The 17,034-nt window shown below is 64.4% G+C and overlaps 3 protein-coding genes across 3 annotated transcripts; 1 reads left to right on the forward strand and 2 right to left on the reverse strand.

Moving 5' to 3' along the window:
- The first annotated feature begins 213 nt into the window (after positions 1-213).
- MPEG1 (macrophage expressed 1) lies at positions 214-2,536 on the forward strand. The gene has a single exon (XM_066187110.1). It carries the CDS (start codon positions 286-288, stop codon positions 2,440-2,442), a length of 2,157 nt encoding a protein of 718 aa, XP_066043207.1. The 5' UTR covers positions 214-285; the 3' UTR covers positions 2,443-2,536.
- Positions 2,537-2,580: 44 nt separating this feature from the next.
- Positions 2,581-11,388, reverse strand: DTX4 (deltex E3 ubiquitin ligase 4). Its single transcript, XM_066187112.1, has 9 exons — positions 11,026-11,388; positions 7,936-8,650; positions 7,044-7,105; positions 6,742-6,903; positions 6,571-6,632; positions 6,178-6,330; positions 5,341-5,502; positions 4,972-5,061; positions 2,581-4,711 (listed from the first exon to the last, which is right to left on the reverse strand). Exons 1-9 carry the CDS (start codon positions 11,234-11,236, stop codon positions 4,478-4,480), a joined length of 1,851 nt encoding a protein of 616 aa, XP_066043209.1. The 5' UTR covers positions 11,237-11,388; the 3' UTR covers positions 2,581-4,477.
- A 4,179-nt stretch (positions 11,389-15,567) lies between these two features.
- CNTF (ciliary neurotrophic factor) lies at positions 15,568-16,607 on the reverse strand. Its single transcript, XM_066187125.1, has 2 exons — positions 16,298-16,607; positions 15,568-16,054 (listed from the first exon to the last, which is right to left on the reverse strand). Exons 1-2 carry the CDS (start codon positions 16,406-16,408, stop codon positions 15,581-15,583), a joined length of 585 nt encoding a protein of 194 aa, XP_066043222.1. The 5' UTR covers positions 16,409-16,607; the 3' UTR covers positions 15,568-15,580.
- Positions 16,608-17,034: the final 427 nt, after the last annotated feature.

A 17,034-nucleotide genomic window follows, 5' to 3' on the forward strand; every position in this document is an offset into this window, starting at 1 on the left:
CCTATCAGGAGGTGCTTTCCCCGGCTGGTGACACTGCAGGCCCCGGGGGAAGGACAGCAGCGGGGCAGAGGAGGCTGCAGAGGGCCCGAATGTAGATGGTGGGGCAGAGGGAGGGACAGACACCTTCCCGCTCCCCACCCCCTGGTCTCGGTTTCCACTCTGTCATTTCTCACATGCCTCAGCTCTCACTTCTCTTTTCTCTTTGGTCAATTCCCTCAGCCAGGGACAGTTTTGCAGCTCCTGTCCCACCGCTCGGAAGGGTGAGGGGCCAGCACCGGCTCAGCCATGGGCTGGGGGCTCTGGGGGGTGCTGCTCACCTGGGCACTGCTGGCGTGGGTGACAGGGGCTGAGCAGTCCCAGGAACTCTCGTCCTCTTCAGGGTTTCGGGTGTGCAGCAAGACTTTGAAGCTCACACGTTTGGAGGTTCTGCCTGGGGGGGGCTGGGATAACCTCAGGAATTTGGATATGGGCAGTGTCATCAACCTGGGCTACTTGCAGTGTAAGACCACAGAAGATGGATCTTACCTCATTCCAGACGAGATCTTCACTATCCCCCGCAAGCAGAGCAACCTGGACATCAACTCCGAGATCATCGAGTCCTGGAAGGATTACCAGAGCATCACCTCTGCCTCCATCAACCTGGAGCTGTCCCTCTTCTCCTCCATCAACGGCAAATTCTCCGACGACTTCCACCGCGCCAAGACCAACCACGTGAGAAACCAGGCTGTCACCACCCGGGTGCAAGTCAGGAACCTGGTTTACACTGCCAAGATCAACCCCGAGGCGGCCCTGGACAGGGCCTTCAAGAAGCAGCTGCTGACCATTGCCAGCCACCTGGAGAACAATCAGACCCACATGGCCGATTTCCTGGCCGAGCTGCTGGTGCTCAACTACGGCACCCACGCCATCACCTCCGTGGACGCGGGAGCCACCCTGGTGCAGGAGGACCAGATCAAGGCTACCTTCCTGAAGGACAGCTGGGCCACACGGAGCACTGTCACCGCCTCGGCCGGCGTGGCCTTCCACAGCATCGTCAATGTAGGAACCAAGGAATCCCTGGACGTCAGCTCTGGCTTCACCAAGCAGTACCTGGAGAACCGCACCAACTCGAGGGTGGAGAGCATCGGCGGGATCCCCTTTTACCCAGGCATCACCCTGAAGACGTGGCAGGAGAGCATTCCAAACCAGCTGGTGGCCCTGGACCGCTCGGGGCTGCCCCTCTACCACTTCATCAAGCCGAGCGCGGTGCCGGAGCTGCCGGCGCCCACGGTGCGGAGGGTGGCCCGGCGGGTGGAGCTTGCCATCCGCCGCTACTACACCTTCAACACCGCGCCGGGCTGCACCAACGCCTCCTCGCCCAACTTCAACTTCCACGCCAACACCGACGACGGCTCCTGCCAGGGCACCATGACCAACTTCACCTTCGGGGGAGTCTTCCAGGAGTGCGTCGGCCTGGGCGGTCCCGACGCCGGCGCGCTGTGCCGGGCGCTGGAGCAGAGGAACCCCCTCACCGGGGCCTTCTCCTGCCCCGCCAACTACACCCCGGTGCTGCTGGGTGTGCAGGAGCGGGAGGAGGGTCACAGCCACCTGGAGTGCCACAACAAGTGCACCCTGGGCATCTTCTGCCACCGCAAGTGCCAGGACGTCTTCTGGCTCTCCCGCGTGCAGTTCAGTGCCTACTGGTGCGCCGCGAGCGGGCCGGTGGCTCCGAACTCGGGATACCTCTTTGGGGGGCTGTTCAGCACCCACAGCGCCAACCCCATCACCGGAGCCCAGTCCTGTCCCTCGGGGTACTTCCCACTGAAGCTCTTCGGCGAGCTCAGAGTGTGCGTGAGCCAGGATTACGAGGCGGGGATCCGGTACTCGGCGCCCTTTGGGGGCTTCTTCAGCTGCCAGGCGGGGAACCCCCTGGCTGGGCAGCACCAGGGCACGGCTGGAGACCCCCACGCCAAGGGCTGTCCCCCGGGCTTCAGCCAGCACCTGGCACTCATCAGCGACAGCTGCCAGGTGCAGTTCTGCGTCCAGGCCGGGGTCCTCACTGGGGGCTCGCTGCCGCCCGCCCGCCTGCCCCCCTTCACCCGGTCCCCCGCCAACCTGCCGGCCGTGGACACCCTGCTGGTGCGCGACGGGGACAGCACCTGGGTGAGGGACGGCCAGAGCCACGTGTGGCGGCTGGCACGGCCGGAGGAGGTCCAGCAGGTGGCCGAAATGGTCAGGGGCCGGGGGCTGTCGGGGGGAGAGGTGGCTGGAGTCACCGTGGCCGTGCTGGCGGGGCTGGCCGCCGGCCTGGGGACAGCCTGGTACAGCCGCCGGCGCTACAGGGCCAAGGGGTACCAGGAGCTGGGCGCAGGGGACAGCCCGGGCCCCGCCAGCCCCGAGCACAGCACGGTGGTGAACGTGGGAGAGGGGTACCAGCAAGAGCCCGAGGGGACAGCGGCCTGAATGCCCCAAATCCCCAAACCCACGGGAAAAGGAGGGAGGGGAGGAGCCCCGTGGAGGGTTATCTCCCAAATCCTGCATGCTGCAAGCTGCAACCCCCGTCTCCATGTATATCTATCGGGATAGATATACACACGCATGCAGAGAGGCACGGAGCAGTTTTATTTCAGCCAGCAACTCATCGTGTAGTCAACAGAGCATTAAAAAAAAAGGAAAAAAAAAAAAAAAAGTCACGTTGTGGAAAGACTTACTCACAGTAAGAGCCATCGGGCTGGCACCGCGGTGGGTGGGGGATCCTCCCCCTTCTCGCCCAGAGGGTTTTGCATAGCTCCAGACAAGCTTTGTCTGCACCGGGGAAAACCCAGGGCGTTCACACCGCTGAGAGCCACCCAAACAGGGGCGTGTGCCTGGGGAAAAGAGGGTTTCTCCCTTGAGGTAGAAGATAACAACCCACGCCGAGGGCGGCTGGGCGCGCACATCGGTGCCAAGGGACATCAGGGGGACTCGGGGTGCCTGGGCCTGCCAACAGTGCCCCTGGCTCGCCTGGCCACACAGATGACTGACAGAAGACAACGGAGAGGCCAGGCCATGCAGGGACCGCCAGAGTCCCCTGCCATCCGCTTTATTGACCCCCAGCCCCTCCACGGGGTGGCCGCGGGGGTAACGAACCCTCCAGGCCATGGAGAGGAGAAACAGCAAGGACAACAGAACGATGCACAGCAGGATGGGCCCCCCCTCCCACCAGCACAGAGGGCCAGGGACTCCCCAGCACCTGGCGCAGGTGGTTCCAAGAGGCCCCAAGAATCCCTGCTTTGGGATGGAAGGGAGCCCACAGACTCTCTCTTTGCTAACCCCCGCCCTGGGCAGGGACGCCTTCCAGCCCAGGGCACTGCCAGGCCCAGTCACCCCAGGGGGGCTGACAGGGACCCCCAGAGCCTCGCAACACACTTCCCCCACCCCCATCACCCGCACTCTCCTACCCACACCGCCCTCCTGGCCCATCCCAAGCCAACCCCTCACCAGCCACCTTCCCCCTCCGGACCCCGCCAAGGCCTCTCCAGGGGCAGGAGGGGGGACACTTCTCACCCCACCTCCACCTGGCCCCACGGGGACCCGCAAGTGACAGCCCTCCTGTGGGGCAGAGCCCCGTTGGGGTGGGGGGGGCCGCACGGCCCCTGTCCCAACCCCAAGCACCACTGTGCCCAGCCCCAGCCCGGCTGCAGCACCACGTCCTCCCAGGCTGCCCCCCCAGATGCCCCCCCTATATGTACATATATACGACAAAACCCCAAAACACGAGGTATATAGAAATTCCAACGTGGGGACGGCCCCATACGAACAGTTCAAGGAACCCACTGCTTGGGGGCGGGGGGGTGTGGGATGCCACTGTTCCCCCCACACACACTCCCTACCACCCACCAGCCCCTCCCTGGCATGCAGAGGCAGGGGCAGCCCGGACAAGGGGACCCTGCAGGGCACAGCTCAGACACAGCCAAGGGGAGCAGGGGGCGCAGGGCTGGGGGGAGCCGAGGCAGCCCCCCAACCTCCACAGACACAGGAGATCAGTGGGGAGGTACCGGACAGAACAAACAAACAAACAAACGTCAGAGGGACGAGGCAGAGCAAGGGGGACTCCCGTGGCCCCAGCTCCCACCCCAAGCCAGGTCCCAGCCCCAGGTGGGTGGCAGGGATGTTGGGTCAGGCTGGGACTGGCACAGATGAGGAGAGAGGGGAGCCTGGCACTCCCCAAGCCCTCAGCACAGTGGCAGCGAGGACAGGACACCATCCAGAGGGGTGGCCAAGCCAGCCTTGAAGTCCCACAGCCGTGTGTGGGGACGTTCCTGCCCTGCAGGAGTGAAGGGGATGGCCAAAAGGACCTTCTCCCACATTCCCAGCCAGCCTGGGGCACTGCGCGGCTGCCGCTGGGAGCAGGGGGCTCCAGGTGTGCCCTGAAAAACCCCCAGGCAGGTATCTCCAGCAGCTTTATCCTGGTGGGCGCCGGCACAGGCAACCCTTTCCTTGCCTCCTCGCCACGGTCTCAGTCCTTCTCCTGAGCCAGGCTCTCCTCCGTGATGCCCTGGGCTGCCAGCTCAGCCAGGACATTGTCCAGGTAGTTGATGTCGGGGTAGCCGTGGCCAGTGAGGTTGGAGCCGAACTCTGTCTTGTGGTGGATCTCGTTCCAGATCACCGTGTCCGACTCGCCCGTGGTGCTGGAGGTTCCGATGGCGAAGATCAGGCGCCGGTCCCAGGCCACCAGCAGCAACTTCAGTACCTGCGGAGGAGGCCAGGAATGGGGCAGGCAGCGAAGCAAGCAGGGCGACGCGGGCAGCCCACAGGCAAACCCTCCTGGAGCGTCCCAGCACAGCCTCCTGCCCCAGCCAAAACAGAGGGACCAGGCTGCCAAGCCTGCACGGCAAGCTCACAGGGCTCCTGCAGAGCCTGCTGCGTGGGCTGCGGGGACATCCTCCACCCACATTCCCTCGCTTAAGCCATGTTTGCTTTTCCCACCCCGGCATGCCTCGGCCAGCTCACCTTCCTGCCCTTCTCGCTGTCTGGCAGGTAGCAGTGCCGGGGGAAGCCACGGGCCGTGAAGCTCTTCCCAGGGTTTGGATGCTCTGGTCCCTGCGATGTGGGAAGCGGGAGAAGAAAACCCTTCTGGAGCTCAAAAGGATGCTCCGGGCACAGGGCAAAGCCCCCAGCCTTGGTGGGCACTGATGGCCACCATCCCCCTGCCACCAAGCAGACGGGGACAGCACTTTCGTGCAGACACACCCCAGACTTCCCACAACATCCTTGTGGACAAGCAGCTCCCGAGTCAAGGCACGAGCTGCAGTGGGACCTGGGGGTGATAGAGCAGCGACAAGGGCTGCCAGCCCCCCCAGGTGGCCCCCCCAGACCCACCTGCACCCCCGGGGGGATGTTGTAGATGATGCGGATGGTTTTGCAGTCGGCGTGGCCGGGCAGCGCGTGGGGGATGATGTGATATTCCATCTTCCCGGGAGGCTGCGTCCCCGTCTTCACCCCATAGATGGTTTTGCAGGTGGGACACTGCAGACTCCCATCCTGAGAGTGGAAAAAGGGGGACACAGTGAAACCAGCATCTCCAGCACAGAGCCACGCCAGGCACTGAGTCCCTGAGCAGCACCAAACGCTGGTTTAATCAGGAAAAACATCATTTTAAAAACTCTCAGGAACCTGGGATTAGGGCTGGAAGAAGTTACTACCCAACTTCAACCAAAAACCTGAGGTCTGCATTTCTTTTCCCCATGAGTTTTCCAGTCCTCATTGCTTTCCCTAGCTCTGAATTGGTGGCTTGGTTTGCTTTGTTGTTTTTTTTCAAAGAAGGAAATACAATAAACATTGAAAATCTCCAAACAATGCATTTTCCAGGGAACGTCAAGCACGAGGGGTATTTGCAAAAACCCTCCCGTGGCTGGAGAAGCACTGCCTGGCACCAAATTCCAGGCAGCTCTGCTCAAACATGCAGGGATCAAAGTCCACCCTGGCAAAGAAAACAAGCACAGAAAACCGGGCATAGTGGGAGGAAAACACATCCACACAACCCCGAGATCTGATTTAGCAGTCCCCAAGTGCTTGCTGCTGACGAAAATTAAACTCCGAGCCAGGGTGGCAGCTCAGAGTCCTCCAGGGCAGCCAGGCTGGAGCTCTGTCCCATGGAGAGCCCGAGAGCTCAGCAGAGGCGGCTGAGCCGGGGCTCCCAGGGCCGCAGCCTCTCACCTTGTTGCCGTTGTTGTACATGGCCACCAGGCAGTGGAGGTGGAAGACGTGGCTGCACTTGACCAGCTTCCCCACGAGGTCAGGCTTGACGGCCGGCTGGGGCCCCTTGTAGCCAGAGGGGGCCGAGAGCCGCTCCATGCAGATGGTGCAGTCCTGTGCCGGAGGGGAGGACAGGGATCAGAGGGATGGGTGCTGCTGGGCCGCCCTGCTCTCCCCCAGGGACCAGCACCCAGCCGTGGGCTGGGCTGTCACCCTGCAGGGGCTGCGCATGCAGCACACAGCCCCTCCTTGGGGACAGGGCAGAGCCACAAAGGGCGCCGGGATATCCCTGCACGTGGCACTGCCTGTGTCCCCAGCCGCTCATCCCTCCCGGCACAGCCCTGCCGCTCGCACCTCATCCGGCGGATGCCGCACCTTCTGCAGGTATTTCTTCAGCACCTCCTCCGGGGTTTTACCTGCGGGAGAGCGAGAGTCAAAGGACGGGAGATACCCGGTGCCAGGGGCAGCAGAAGGGATGGGAGGCACAGGGGAACCAGGAAGGGCAGGAGGGACAGTCTCTCTTACCCTTCTTGGCCTGTTTCTTGGTGGTCTTGCGGCAGGAGTGGGAGATGCCGGGGATGGACTGGATCTCGCTCTTGCTGACGGGCGGGGGGTGCAGCACCAGCTTGGGGGGCCGGGTCAGGCACACGGGCAGCCCGGCCGCGCTCATGAGGATCCCCGTGATCCCTGCCACAGGGAGGTAACAAACGGCACTGAGGAAAACCAGCAACACCCTGAAACACAGATGCTCCCCAAAACCTGCCCCACCGGGGCTGTCTGTCCCCCCACCCCGGGGTGACCAGCACCCGCTGCGGCCCCATCCTCACCTGCCAGTGCTGGGTTGACGGGGCTGGAGCCAGTGAGGTTCTTCACAGGGACGGTGGGGACCCTGAGGGGAGCCGGCAGAGACCACGTCAGGACGGGCAGGAGGCACCCACGTCCCCACAGGGCCCAGGGGCCACACAACAGTTGCCTGAGCAACTGCACAGGCCCTGGCTGGAAACAGAGAATCCCCCGATGGGGCAACGTGCCCCTCCCTGCCCCACCACCGCCTTTTCTCTGGCGCTTTAGAAACCCTGACTGCATCTCCATTCACGGCCCCTTTTTGTCAAGGCTCCCCGGGCCAGCCTGTTGTTTCTTTTCCTCTTTTCTCCTACGGCCACGTCACTGCCACAGCTCTTTTCCCCCTCCCCTTGGGGCTCTCTTCCATGGGAAAGTTTCCCGGCAGGTCAGGAGCGGAGGGAAGGGGGAGGATGGAGAGGGAGAGGAAAGGGGCCAGGCTGCGACAGAAGGCTGACAGCAGAGCCAGACAAAGGGGAGAAACAGGCCCATTAAATGTCCACCCCATCACAAAATAATGTCTTCGGAGGGTGGGGGTCTGGAGGGACCCCTTCTCATGGGGCCTGAATGGCTTTTCTTTGGGCCGTTCGCAGTCCCCCACCCAACCCCTGACTCCAAGAGAAAGAGCAGTCTCAGCCTCTTCATTGAGATGCAGGAGCCGCCCCGTCCCCGCTCCAGTCCCCGGGCACCTGCGGGGAAGGCAAGGGGCCCAGCGGAACCCACTACCCTCCACGGGAGGCCGGGGGCCACCGAGGCGTCTCCCACCACACTCAGGGGCGACAGACCCCCTGCAGTGGCGGCTGCAGCCCCTCTGCGCCCCGGGGAGGGGCAAAAGTCCGCGCTGTGCCTTTCCCTGCCCAGGCACCCCGCGGGACTCACCCGGAGGCGATGAGCACGCGGGACTGGGCGATGGCCAGGCGCTGCAGGTGGCTGCGGTTCAGGGTGCCGAGGCCGGCCCGGGAGCCTTTGCCGCTGCCCACACCCGGGGGGCTGCCGGAGGCGCCGGCCGAGCTCAGGGCGGGCGTGCTGGCCGCCTGCCGCCGGCCCCCCTGCGCCGCCAGCGGCTTCAGCGCGCCGCGCACCACGGCCACGCCGTCCGGCGCCTTCGGCCCCGCCGCGGGCAGCGGGGCCCTGGGGGCGGCCGGCGGCGCGGGGGCGGCTTTGCGGGGCTGCAGGGTGGCGGTGCCGGGGCCGGCGCTGGCTTTGACGCTCATGACCAGGAGGCACTGGGGACAGGTGCAGGCGGGGAGCGGCGGGGCGGCCGCCGCCCCGGGGCTGGCCGGCCACGACTGCGACTTGGGCAGGGTGCCCGACACCAGCGGGTAGACCATGTCAAGGCGGCGGCGGACGCGGCGCTTGCGCTGGGTCTGCCGGTTGATCTGGCCCATGGTGGCGAAATCGATGACGTAGCAGAAGCCGATGGCGCTCAGGTCCACCCAGGGGTGCTGCTTCTCGTAGGCGTGCTGGATGGTGATGCCCACGTCCATGTCGTAGGGCGTCCACGTCCCGCTGTCATTCTCCCACTCCCAGACGACTCCCTTGCCCGGCGCCGAGGACGGGTCGTAGTAGCTGCGCCGGACAGGCCGGATGGTGCCTGAGGGAGGGTGACAGATGCCGTCAGACCCTGGCGCCAGCACCCACCCGTGGGCAGGCAGCAAAACCACCCCAACCTGCCCCGTCGGCGCCATTCCTCGCGGGGACAGCACGGCTTTCCGGCTCTGCCGCTGTCCCCGCCCTGCCAGGGGACTGGCGTGCCTCGGTTTCCCCAGAGGGCAGGGAGCCCCACAGCCTGGGGGTGCATCCCCGCTGCGACTGGGCTGAAGGGAAGGGCAGGGTTCACTCGCCCTGGCCCACAGGCCCGGCACGGAGCCACTCAGCCCTGATGAGGAAACAGAGAACCACAAGCTCGACTGCTCCAGCCTGCTCCCAGGGACCTCCCGTGGGAACCCGATGAAACTGGGCTTTAGGGCACCCGAGTCCTGCAGTGCCTGTCTGCCTCCCAGCTCGGGGCTGGAATAGGTGAATGAAAGATCTGAGGGGCAGCCACGAGCCCCCAGCAGTGACACACAGTGTGTGCTGTGTGGCCCCACAGGCCCTCACACACACAGGGGAGCGGGGCTCGCACCAGCCCCACCATCTGCAGCTGCCAAACCGGCCCGCGATGAAAACCCCAACTGTGGCACAGGGAAAATCCCTGAGAGCCCAAGCTAAGGAGTTTGAGCGGGGCCCTGTGCCCAGATCCCACTGCCCCGTTAGCAAGTGTCAGAAATGGAATGAGAGCACAAAGCACCGAGGCTTTGTGCCCTGCATCCTTATTTTGGCTAGGCGTTTCCTTTCCCACCACTCCCAGTCAACTAGGACGCATTCGAAGCACGGACACAAATTTTGGAAACTCCTGCACTGGGGAGAAAGCCTTCCTCTTTGGGATGTCTCACAGCAGGGCAAGGCAGGCTGTGCACAGCTGTGCTGCCTCCCGGGGTCCCATCCTGAGCGTGTCACTAACGCCCAGAGGTGTCTGGTAACAGGTGGGACAAGCGCCACCACCTCCAGGTCCTCCTGCAGATCCCCACGGCTCAGCCCAGCACAAGGAACAAGAAAGCACTCAAAGAGAAGCAACAACAAGTCTGCTGCTTCGGCTTTTCACCACGTGTCCTGCAAAGCTTCCAAGAATTTCAGTCCCTTCTCACCCCCACCTCTCTGCGGAGAGCAGCCGCCACCGCAGGTCCCACGGGGACGCGAGTGGGAGAAGAAGGAAAAAGGTGTTTATCAGCACCCTGCTAAAGGGGCATGGGGTGCAGCTACACCCCAGCCAAGCCGAGCCACCCGCCCTGTCCTGCCGAGGGGCACCCGGGGCAGGCAGGAAAGCCGAGGGGAGCGGGGCAGTGATTTATCCTAATCCGGCGGCGGCATGCGGCATCTGGCGGTCCCCAGGCAGCAGTGTGGGAATGCTGTGTGTTCCCCCAGCCCCGCGCCGCCAGCCGGCCTCCCATTCAACAGGGGAAGAAAGGGAACAATAGCTATTCAGGGCCTGCCAGGGTCGCGACCCCCCCAAATCAGAGCTGTTTAATGACCCAAAATACCAACATCCCCAGCAACCCAGGGAGAGACAGAACAATCTCCCTTTCAGTCCTCCACCCTGGGCAACAATAGCCCTCAGAAGCTGGCCCCCAGCCACCCTGCTCGCAGAGGTCCCTTGTCCCCACACCCACGGGCAGGGGAGGGTCGCCGCCAGCCCCCAGGGCTGCTGGGGGAAGAGGGACAAAGGAGGGTGTCTGGCACTCTGCTGCACCCCAGGGACAAAGCACACTGGCCATCACGGGAGTGCTGGGGGGTCAACACCCCCCATGCTAATGCCCTGCCGTGGGTGCCTGTGCCCCACATCCCAGACAACCCCACCACGCCGGGGACCCACCCACCTGCCCGTGCCCTCCCTGAGCATCTCTCCACCTGCTTGCGTCCCTGTCCCGGGGGCTGCCATCCCCCGGGGCAGGATCTGTCACCCAAGTGCCATTCAGCTCTAGGTCGATGGCGGCTCAGAGCCAGCACAGAGGGAGCCGGGCACGGCCCTGGGAAGGGTGTGCAGGAGACGGGCTCTCCTGAAGGGAGAAGGAAAGGCCACGGGGTGGCTGCAACAGGGCCCGGGGCGCTGCAGCAGCGAGGAGGGCGGGCAGCACGACCCCAGGGAGGGGGGGGGACCGGGGATGCGCGGGCAGGACCGGGCAGCGAGGGCAGGGCGAGGACCTGCGGATCAGCTGGGAGGACACCGGGCGAGCTGGCACCGCGGCCGGGCGGTGCGGGAGCGGGAGGTGCGGGATCGGGCACGGCGGGGCCCGGCAGCGCCGCTCGGTGCAGCCCCGCACCGGGGACACCGGGAGCCCCCCGCCCGCCCGCCCGCCCGTCTGTCCGGCCGTGCCGCCGCGGGCGGGAGCGCCGAGCGCGGCCGGGCCGCGGGCCGCGGGGCCGACTCACCGGTGTCCTGGCGGAACTGGTGCATGGACTGCAGGTCGATGATGTAGGGCGCCAGGCGGCTGTCGGCCTGGCCCAGCACCACGCTGCCGCCCGCCCGCGGCCCGGCGCGGGCCACCGCCTCGATGTGGTGGCTGACGGCCGGGCTGTAGGGCCGCCAGCGCCCGTGCTCGTTCAGCCATTCCCACACCACCACGGCCGAGGCCAGCAGCATGGCTCCGCCGCCCCGGCCGCGGCCCCGGCTGGCTGCGCCGCTGCCGCCCGCCCCGGCGGCTCTCGCATGCTCGGCGCGGCGCAGGGCTCTGCCCGCCCCCGCCCGGGGCCGGAGCCGCGCACGGCCGGGCCGCCCCTCGCCCCTGCGCGCACCCGCGGCACCGCTCCCGGCCCGCTCCGCCCGGCCCCGCCCGCACCGAGAGCCCCGGGCCGGGGGCGGCACCGCGCCACGTCACCGCGCCCTGCCCCGCCCCGGTGGCACCGAGCGACCCGCGGGGGGGGGGGGGGGGGACGCGTCCCGCGGCTGTCCCTGTACCCCCATGCTGCGGCCGGGCACCTCCCGGCGTCCCCGTGTCCGTGTCCTGCACGCCGGGTCCCCGCTGTCCCCGTTCTCCCTGTGCCGCCACCCTGCAGCCCCAAGACCCCCCCCTGTAGCTCTAACCAGGTGTGCGGCCCTGGGAAGCCTCTGGTGTGCAGCCATCCCTGTGGGGACCCTCCCAGTGCCACCGATGGGACTCAGGCTGCTGGTGGGTCACAGGGGTACCGCTCCATGTGCTGCGACAGAAAAATGTGGTCCAAGAGCTTCTGCAGGAAGCAGCACCGTGAGCCTGTGGCCCGTGACACGCGAAAATGGTTTCAAAGCCCAAAAGCGCCTCGTGTCTGAGGGCCGCGTGGGCTGTAAGCCCTGCTCCCGCACCCCAGCTCTCCCAGCTGCCTGCCTGGCCGCCCCTGCTGGGACGTGGGCACCCCTTGTGCTAAGGCAAGCCTAGGACTGGACCAGCCACTGCTGGCCCTTCCCTGCAGGCCAGAAAAACATTCCTGAGCTTGTTCTTCCACCGAGTCCCATAAGCAGCTTCCCAGCGCAGCCCTGAATGGCAGGATATTGGTGACAGACTGGTCTCACCTCCTTTTGTGCTCCTGTGCTCAGACACACCTAACGCTGATTTCCTTGTATATTAAACACCCGGACTTTCCTGGTTTGGGAGAACCGTACAAATTGCCCCTGTGTCCCAGGTTTGGCAGCACAGAAAGTCCCCCAGTCCACGGTCCACCTCAGCTTGGAGGCAACTCATCCCCAGGCAGGTGGTGAAGCTTCCCATCCTGACAAACCTGTTTCCCAGGCACTGCCCATCCTGCTGAGTTCCTGCCAGTGGCGCTTGTGGTGAGAAACCATTAGAGAAGATCCAAAAGAGAGGAAAAAAACAAAGGGAAGAAAAAGGGCAAGGGAACAGGTGGGGACTAATTGCGGTGATGCCAGCTGGCTGGCGCTGTGGTGAGAGAGGATGAGGTGAACCTCCAGCTCACCCTTGGAGAGATGCGGGGCTACGCTTGAGGCACATTTCCCTGCCAGAAGGGAGGTCTCCTGGCCCTTCCCAGGAAAGCAGCACAGCCACAGAGAGCCACTCCTCTGGGTTTCCACCTGCTCCTTTGAGGCAGACAAGTGCAGCCGAGGCTGGGGAAACCCAGGGAAATCCTTTCTACTGACTCAGAGAGGAGGAAAAGGCTTTCCTGCTATTAAAAAAGGAAAGTGTTGGTGAACATCCACCCACCCCAGCTCCAGCTCAGGATCAAGAAGTCAGAAGCCAGCACTGCAACGCTGGCGTGGGACTGTGAGTGAAGCGGTGGGATCAGCACAGCTGAATCCCACTGGCCTCTGGTGTGCTGTGGGCAAGGAGCAAATCCATTCTCACCCAGCTCCAAGGCCTGAGGTCAGGGAGCAGCCTCAGTCACCTTGAAACCTTTCCAACCCCACAAAGTGTGCCCAGCCACACATTAAGCCCTAAAAACATTTATTATTTTGAAATTAAACACACGTCCATGCGTTGCTTTTGGTGGCTCCATCCCTGCTGCAGTCTGGGAGTGCAGCCCTCCCTCTCCCCCACGTTCCTGCTCCCAGCAGCGCTGCAAATGCCTTCTCTCTTTCCCAAAGCACAAAGCTGGATGGGTTCGGTGGGTTCTCAGTTTGCAGGAGGCCATTGCAGGGGTCCTCAGCAGCATTAGCCACACGGGTACAACCGTCCTCCCCTCAAACTCCTAATTTCTGATTCCAAAATGAACAGCCTCATTTGCCTTCAGCCACCCGGATCAACTTCACTCCAATCCGCGGCAAATCAAATCCAAGGGCCTCCTGGCACCGCGGGAGCTCAGCTGTCGGGCGTCCCTGTCCTCGCCAAATCACTTCACTGGTGATTCCCTCAGGGCTGCAGCTGAAAAATAGCATTAAATCCCAGCCAGCTCAGACGTCACCGCCTCTGCACGGCCTGGTGGGGGCTGGCTGGCAGGGAAAGGCCGGGAGCTGGAGCCTCTCGCTCAGCCAAAGCGTGGAGGTTTGGATTAATGGACTGCTTTTCCCCATTGTTTCTGGTTAGGGTGGCCATTCCCAAGCACGGTGGTTGCTCCACAAATCTAGGTGCACGCAGCTGACAAGGTAACAGGGAAGGAATAAGGAAGGTTGCAAAAGCCCAGGGAAACCCCTGGGGCAGCACCATCTTCCACCTTGGGTCTCCATTGCCGCTTTCACCCTGGAGTGCAAGTGTAGCACCGAGCTCAGCTCTCTGCCAGCAGCCGATGCGGGAGGATCGGATTGCAGCCCTGGCCGGCTCCCTGAGATCTGAAGGTCACCTCGTACCCGGCCTGTGCTGCCGGAGAAGAGAGGTCTGTTCCCACCTGGTCCGGGTGGTGAGGTCCAAGGACACAGTCCAGATGTCCCTGCCCACCCCCAGGAAGGTGAGGAGGATGTCAGCACCCAGCCACTGCTGAGCTGGAGGGTGCAAGGGGAGAAGAGCAAGGTGGCTTCAAGCACACAGCAGCGGGCAAGAAAAATACTTGTCAGAAAAGGGACTTGCTTTGACTGATCCTGAAAAAAAATAATGGCCAATAAATTGTTATTCCCGAGCGCAGGGAAGCGTAAAGATTGAAATAATCCAGTCTGAGCTGCAAAGCTGAGGGCAGGCAGCAAGCGGCAGTGAAGAAGGTGCACGTTCTTCCTCTCAGGCATCACCCATAAAAAAGCAGACCCCATCAAACCACCCTCGCCCCGACCCTGTGGCCCCGTGTGGTCGGTGGGGTGGGCAGGACGGCACTGGGGGCTCATCCCCGGACTGCTCTTTGTGCTCCCAGAGCCCCTGTGCCTGTGCGGACGCTGCTGGTGCTGGGGCAGGCACAGTGCCCGGTGCTGTCCCAACCTGCCACCACAAAGCTGCTTTGTGCAGAGCCGGCCAGGCACATCCCCACCCTCCTCCCTGCTCTGTGGCCCCGGTCCTCTCACAGGCCAGCGAACGAGGCAGGGCCACACCAGGACAGGGCACAACCCCAGTGACCCACCAGCTCCTTCTCATCCTCCCACCATCTCCTTCATCCCCAGCTCCTTTGTCTTCCCCATGACCTCCAAGTGGGTCGCATCCCCCCAAACCTCTCGCCCCACTGGGATGGACCCTTCCCTGGAGAGGGAACTGGGCAGCCCAGGGTCTCTGGTGAGGTGACTGCCCCACCTGCCCCAAGAAGTACATCACCCTGGTAGATCTCCCAGCCCTTTTATTCACTCGGCAGCCAGCAGCCATCACATCCAGTCGACAGGAGAACCGTGGCCCAGGAAGCTGTGAAACATCCCAGCACTCCACGGGGGTGAACGAGGTTGTTGGGGCTGTTAGATTCTCCCATGGCATTCCCAGTCCTAAAACAAGCCCTGCAGGCACTGACCTCCTTGCAGAGGGGCTTCTGAACCACAGCTAAAAGATCCCCTTTCAGTTAAAAGATCCTCTCCATTATCAGGTCTAAGTAGTTAAGAATCCCCCTCCTGATTGCTCCCCCCCCTCCCCAGAAAGCCCCCAAGCAGTTAGAGCAGAAATTCAACGAGCAGCCAACCCAGCTGGGCAGAAGGAGAGTCCACGTGCAGGGGGCCAAGCCTTGTGCCTTGCAGCTGGCGGGCAGGTCCCAAGACTCCTTTCACCAGGTGATGCTTTTCTGTCCCTTTGCTCCTGCCCTGCATGCACAAGAGCCCCAGGGCAGCATCTGCCTGCCACAGGCAGCGTCCAAACTCCAAAGACAAGGGCAGTGCCGCCGGTCAGGGCCTCTAGGCCCTGGGGCGAGCGGCAAAGCTGCTTCCTGGGGGATAATTCAACTGCCCAGCAGAAGAGCCCAAGGACCCCCGAGGACCCCCGCTCCCTCCAGGGTAGGCTGCAGCCCGTGCCTCAGTTTCCCCACGGGGAGCAGCACTAAAAGCATGGGGATTAATGACGTGGTCCCTCCCCTCCCCGTCCCCTCCTTGGCCGTCAGCCAGCTGCCCTCTGAGAGGGTGGGCAAAGAGCCCCGGCGGCACCCAAGACCCCCCACCCCGTGCTCGCCTTCAGGGGCTCTCGGCCAGGCCGGGGGCCGCGCCGGTGGCCGGGCTGGGCTTGGCGAGCTGCCGCAGGTCCCGCACGGACCTCACGGCCCACTGGGCCAGCTCCCGCAGCACGCCCAGGCCCCGCAGCTTCTGCTCGAAGAGGCTGAGGCGCGGCGGGGGCGGCGGCCCGTCCTCCTCCTCGCCGGGGATCCCGCGGCTCTCCAGCCGCAGCAGCTCCTCGAGGTGGTAGGCAAAGGCCGAGACCTGGAGCAGGACAGCCGCCAGCGCCCGGCCCAGGCCCTCGTCGGCCTCGCCCATCTGCTCCCGCTGCTCCTCCAGCATCTGGGCCAGCAGGGCGCGGAAGGCGCGGTAGGCCGCCAGGTTCTCCAGCAGCCGCTGGGTGCCCGTCTGCTCGTCCCAGCGCTCCACCGCCGCCAGCGGCACCCCCTCCACTGCCGCCACGCTGGCCGAGGCGTCCAAGCCTTGCTGCTCCACCTGCAGGGTGAGACCCGCCGGGGATCAGCGGAGGCAGGACAAACGCGGGGGGATCCCCAGCCCCGAGCCCCGCAGGTGTCGGGGCAGCGCAAGTCTTGCCCAGGTGTCAAGCGGGCCCAGATCCAGCGGGACTCCGCGCCCCATTCCTGCCACGGAGCGGAGTCCTGGCACCCCAGCACAGCTGCCCAGATCCCAGCGGTGCTCCCAGCCCCGCGGCAGCCAGAAGGAGCGGGGCAAACTCACGTAGGCGTCCAGGAGGTCAACGACATCCGCACGCATCTTGCCGGCCAGGCGGATGCCGCGGCTGCAGAGGTCGCGCCGGAGGGCGGCGGAGGGGCTGTCTGCGGCCGCCATGCTCCGGGCAGCTGTCACGGCCACCAGGCTCCGGGCGCAGCACCCGCCCGGCCCGGCGAGGACAATCCTTTGCTGAGCTGGTGCATTCCAGCCGGGAGCTCCGCTCACACGTCTGCTGGCCTGGTTCTCCCCCTCTTCCGTGCCTGGGGCCTGGCACCACGCTGCAAATTCCCGCCTCTGGGATCAACAGCGACAGATTATTTCCCTAATTCCCCCACGCATCGCTACTCCAAGAGCCTTGCCCAGAACTGTCTGGCCGGGCAGCAACAGGCTCCCAGCCCCGGCTGACCCACTCCTCCCTCCCAGCCACATAGTGAGATTAGCAGCACGCTAATCCCTCGGCTCATTCCAGAGCGCGGGAAACCACTGCCGGGAAGAGGTGAGCAAAGCCCGGACATTGCTCAACACCTCAGCCCGGGCAGCCGGCTGGAGCCTGAGCAGGGCCGAGCAATGCTTGAGGGCAGCCCTCAGGCTGGAGATCCCGCAGCAGCCCCAAGCCAAACTGCAAGCCAAACCCTGGCAGAAGGATCTGCGGCCAGAGGCTTCTAGCCCCCCTCTCCCAAGGGTCCTGTCCTAAAAGAGGGGCTGCAGAGAGGGAAAGATATCTCAGCCATCCCAGGACAGCA

The sequence above is a fragment of the Chamaea fasciata genome, unplaced genomic scaffold, assembly GCF_029207755.1.
Source record: "Chamaea fasciata isolate MVZ Bird 193981 ecotype frontalis unplaced genomic scaffold, bChaFas1.0.hap1 SCAF_7, whole genome shotgun sequence".
NCBI classification, from domain to species: domain Eukaryota; kingdom Metazoa; phylum Chordata; class Aves; order Passeriformes; family Sylviidae; genus Chamaea; species Chamaea fasciata.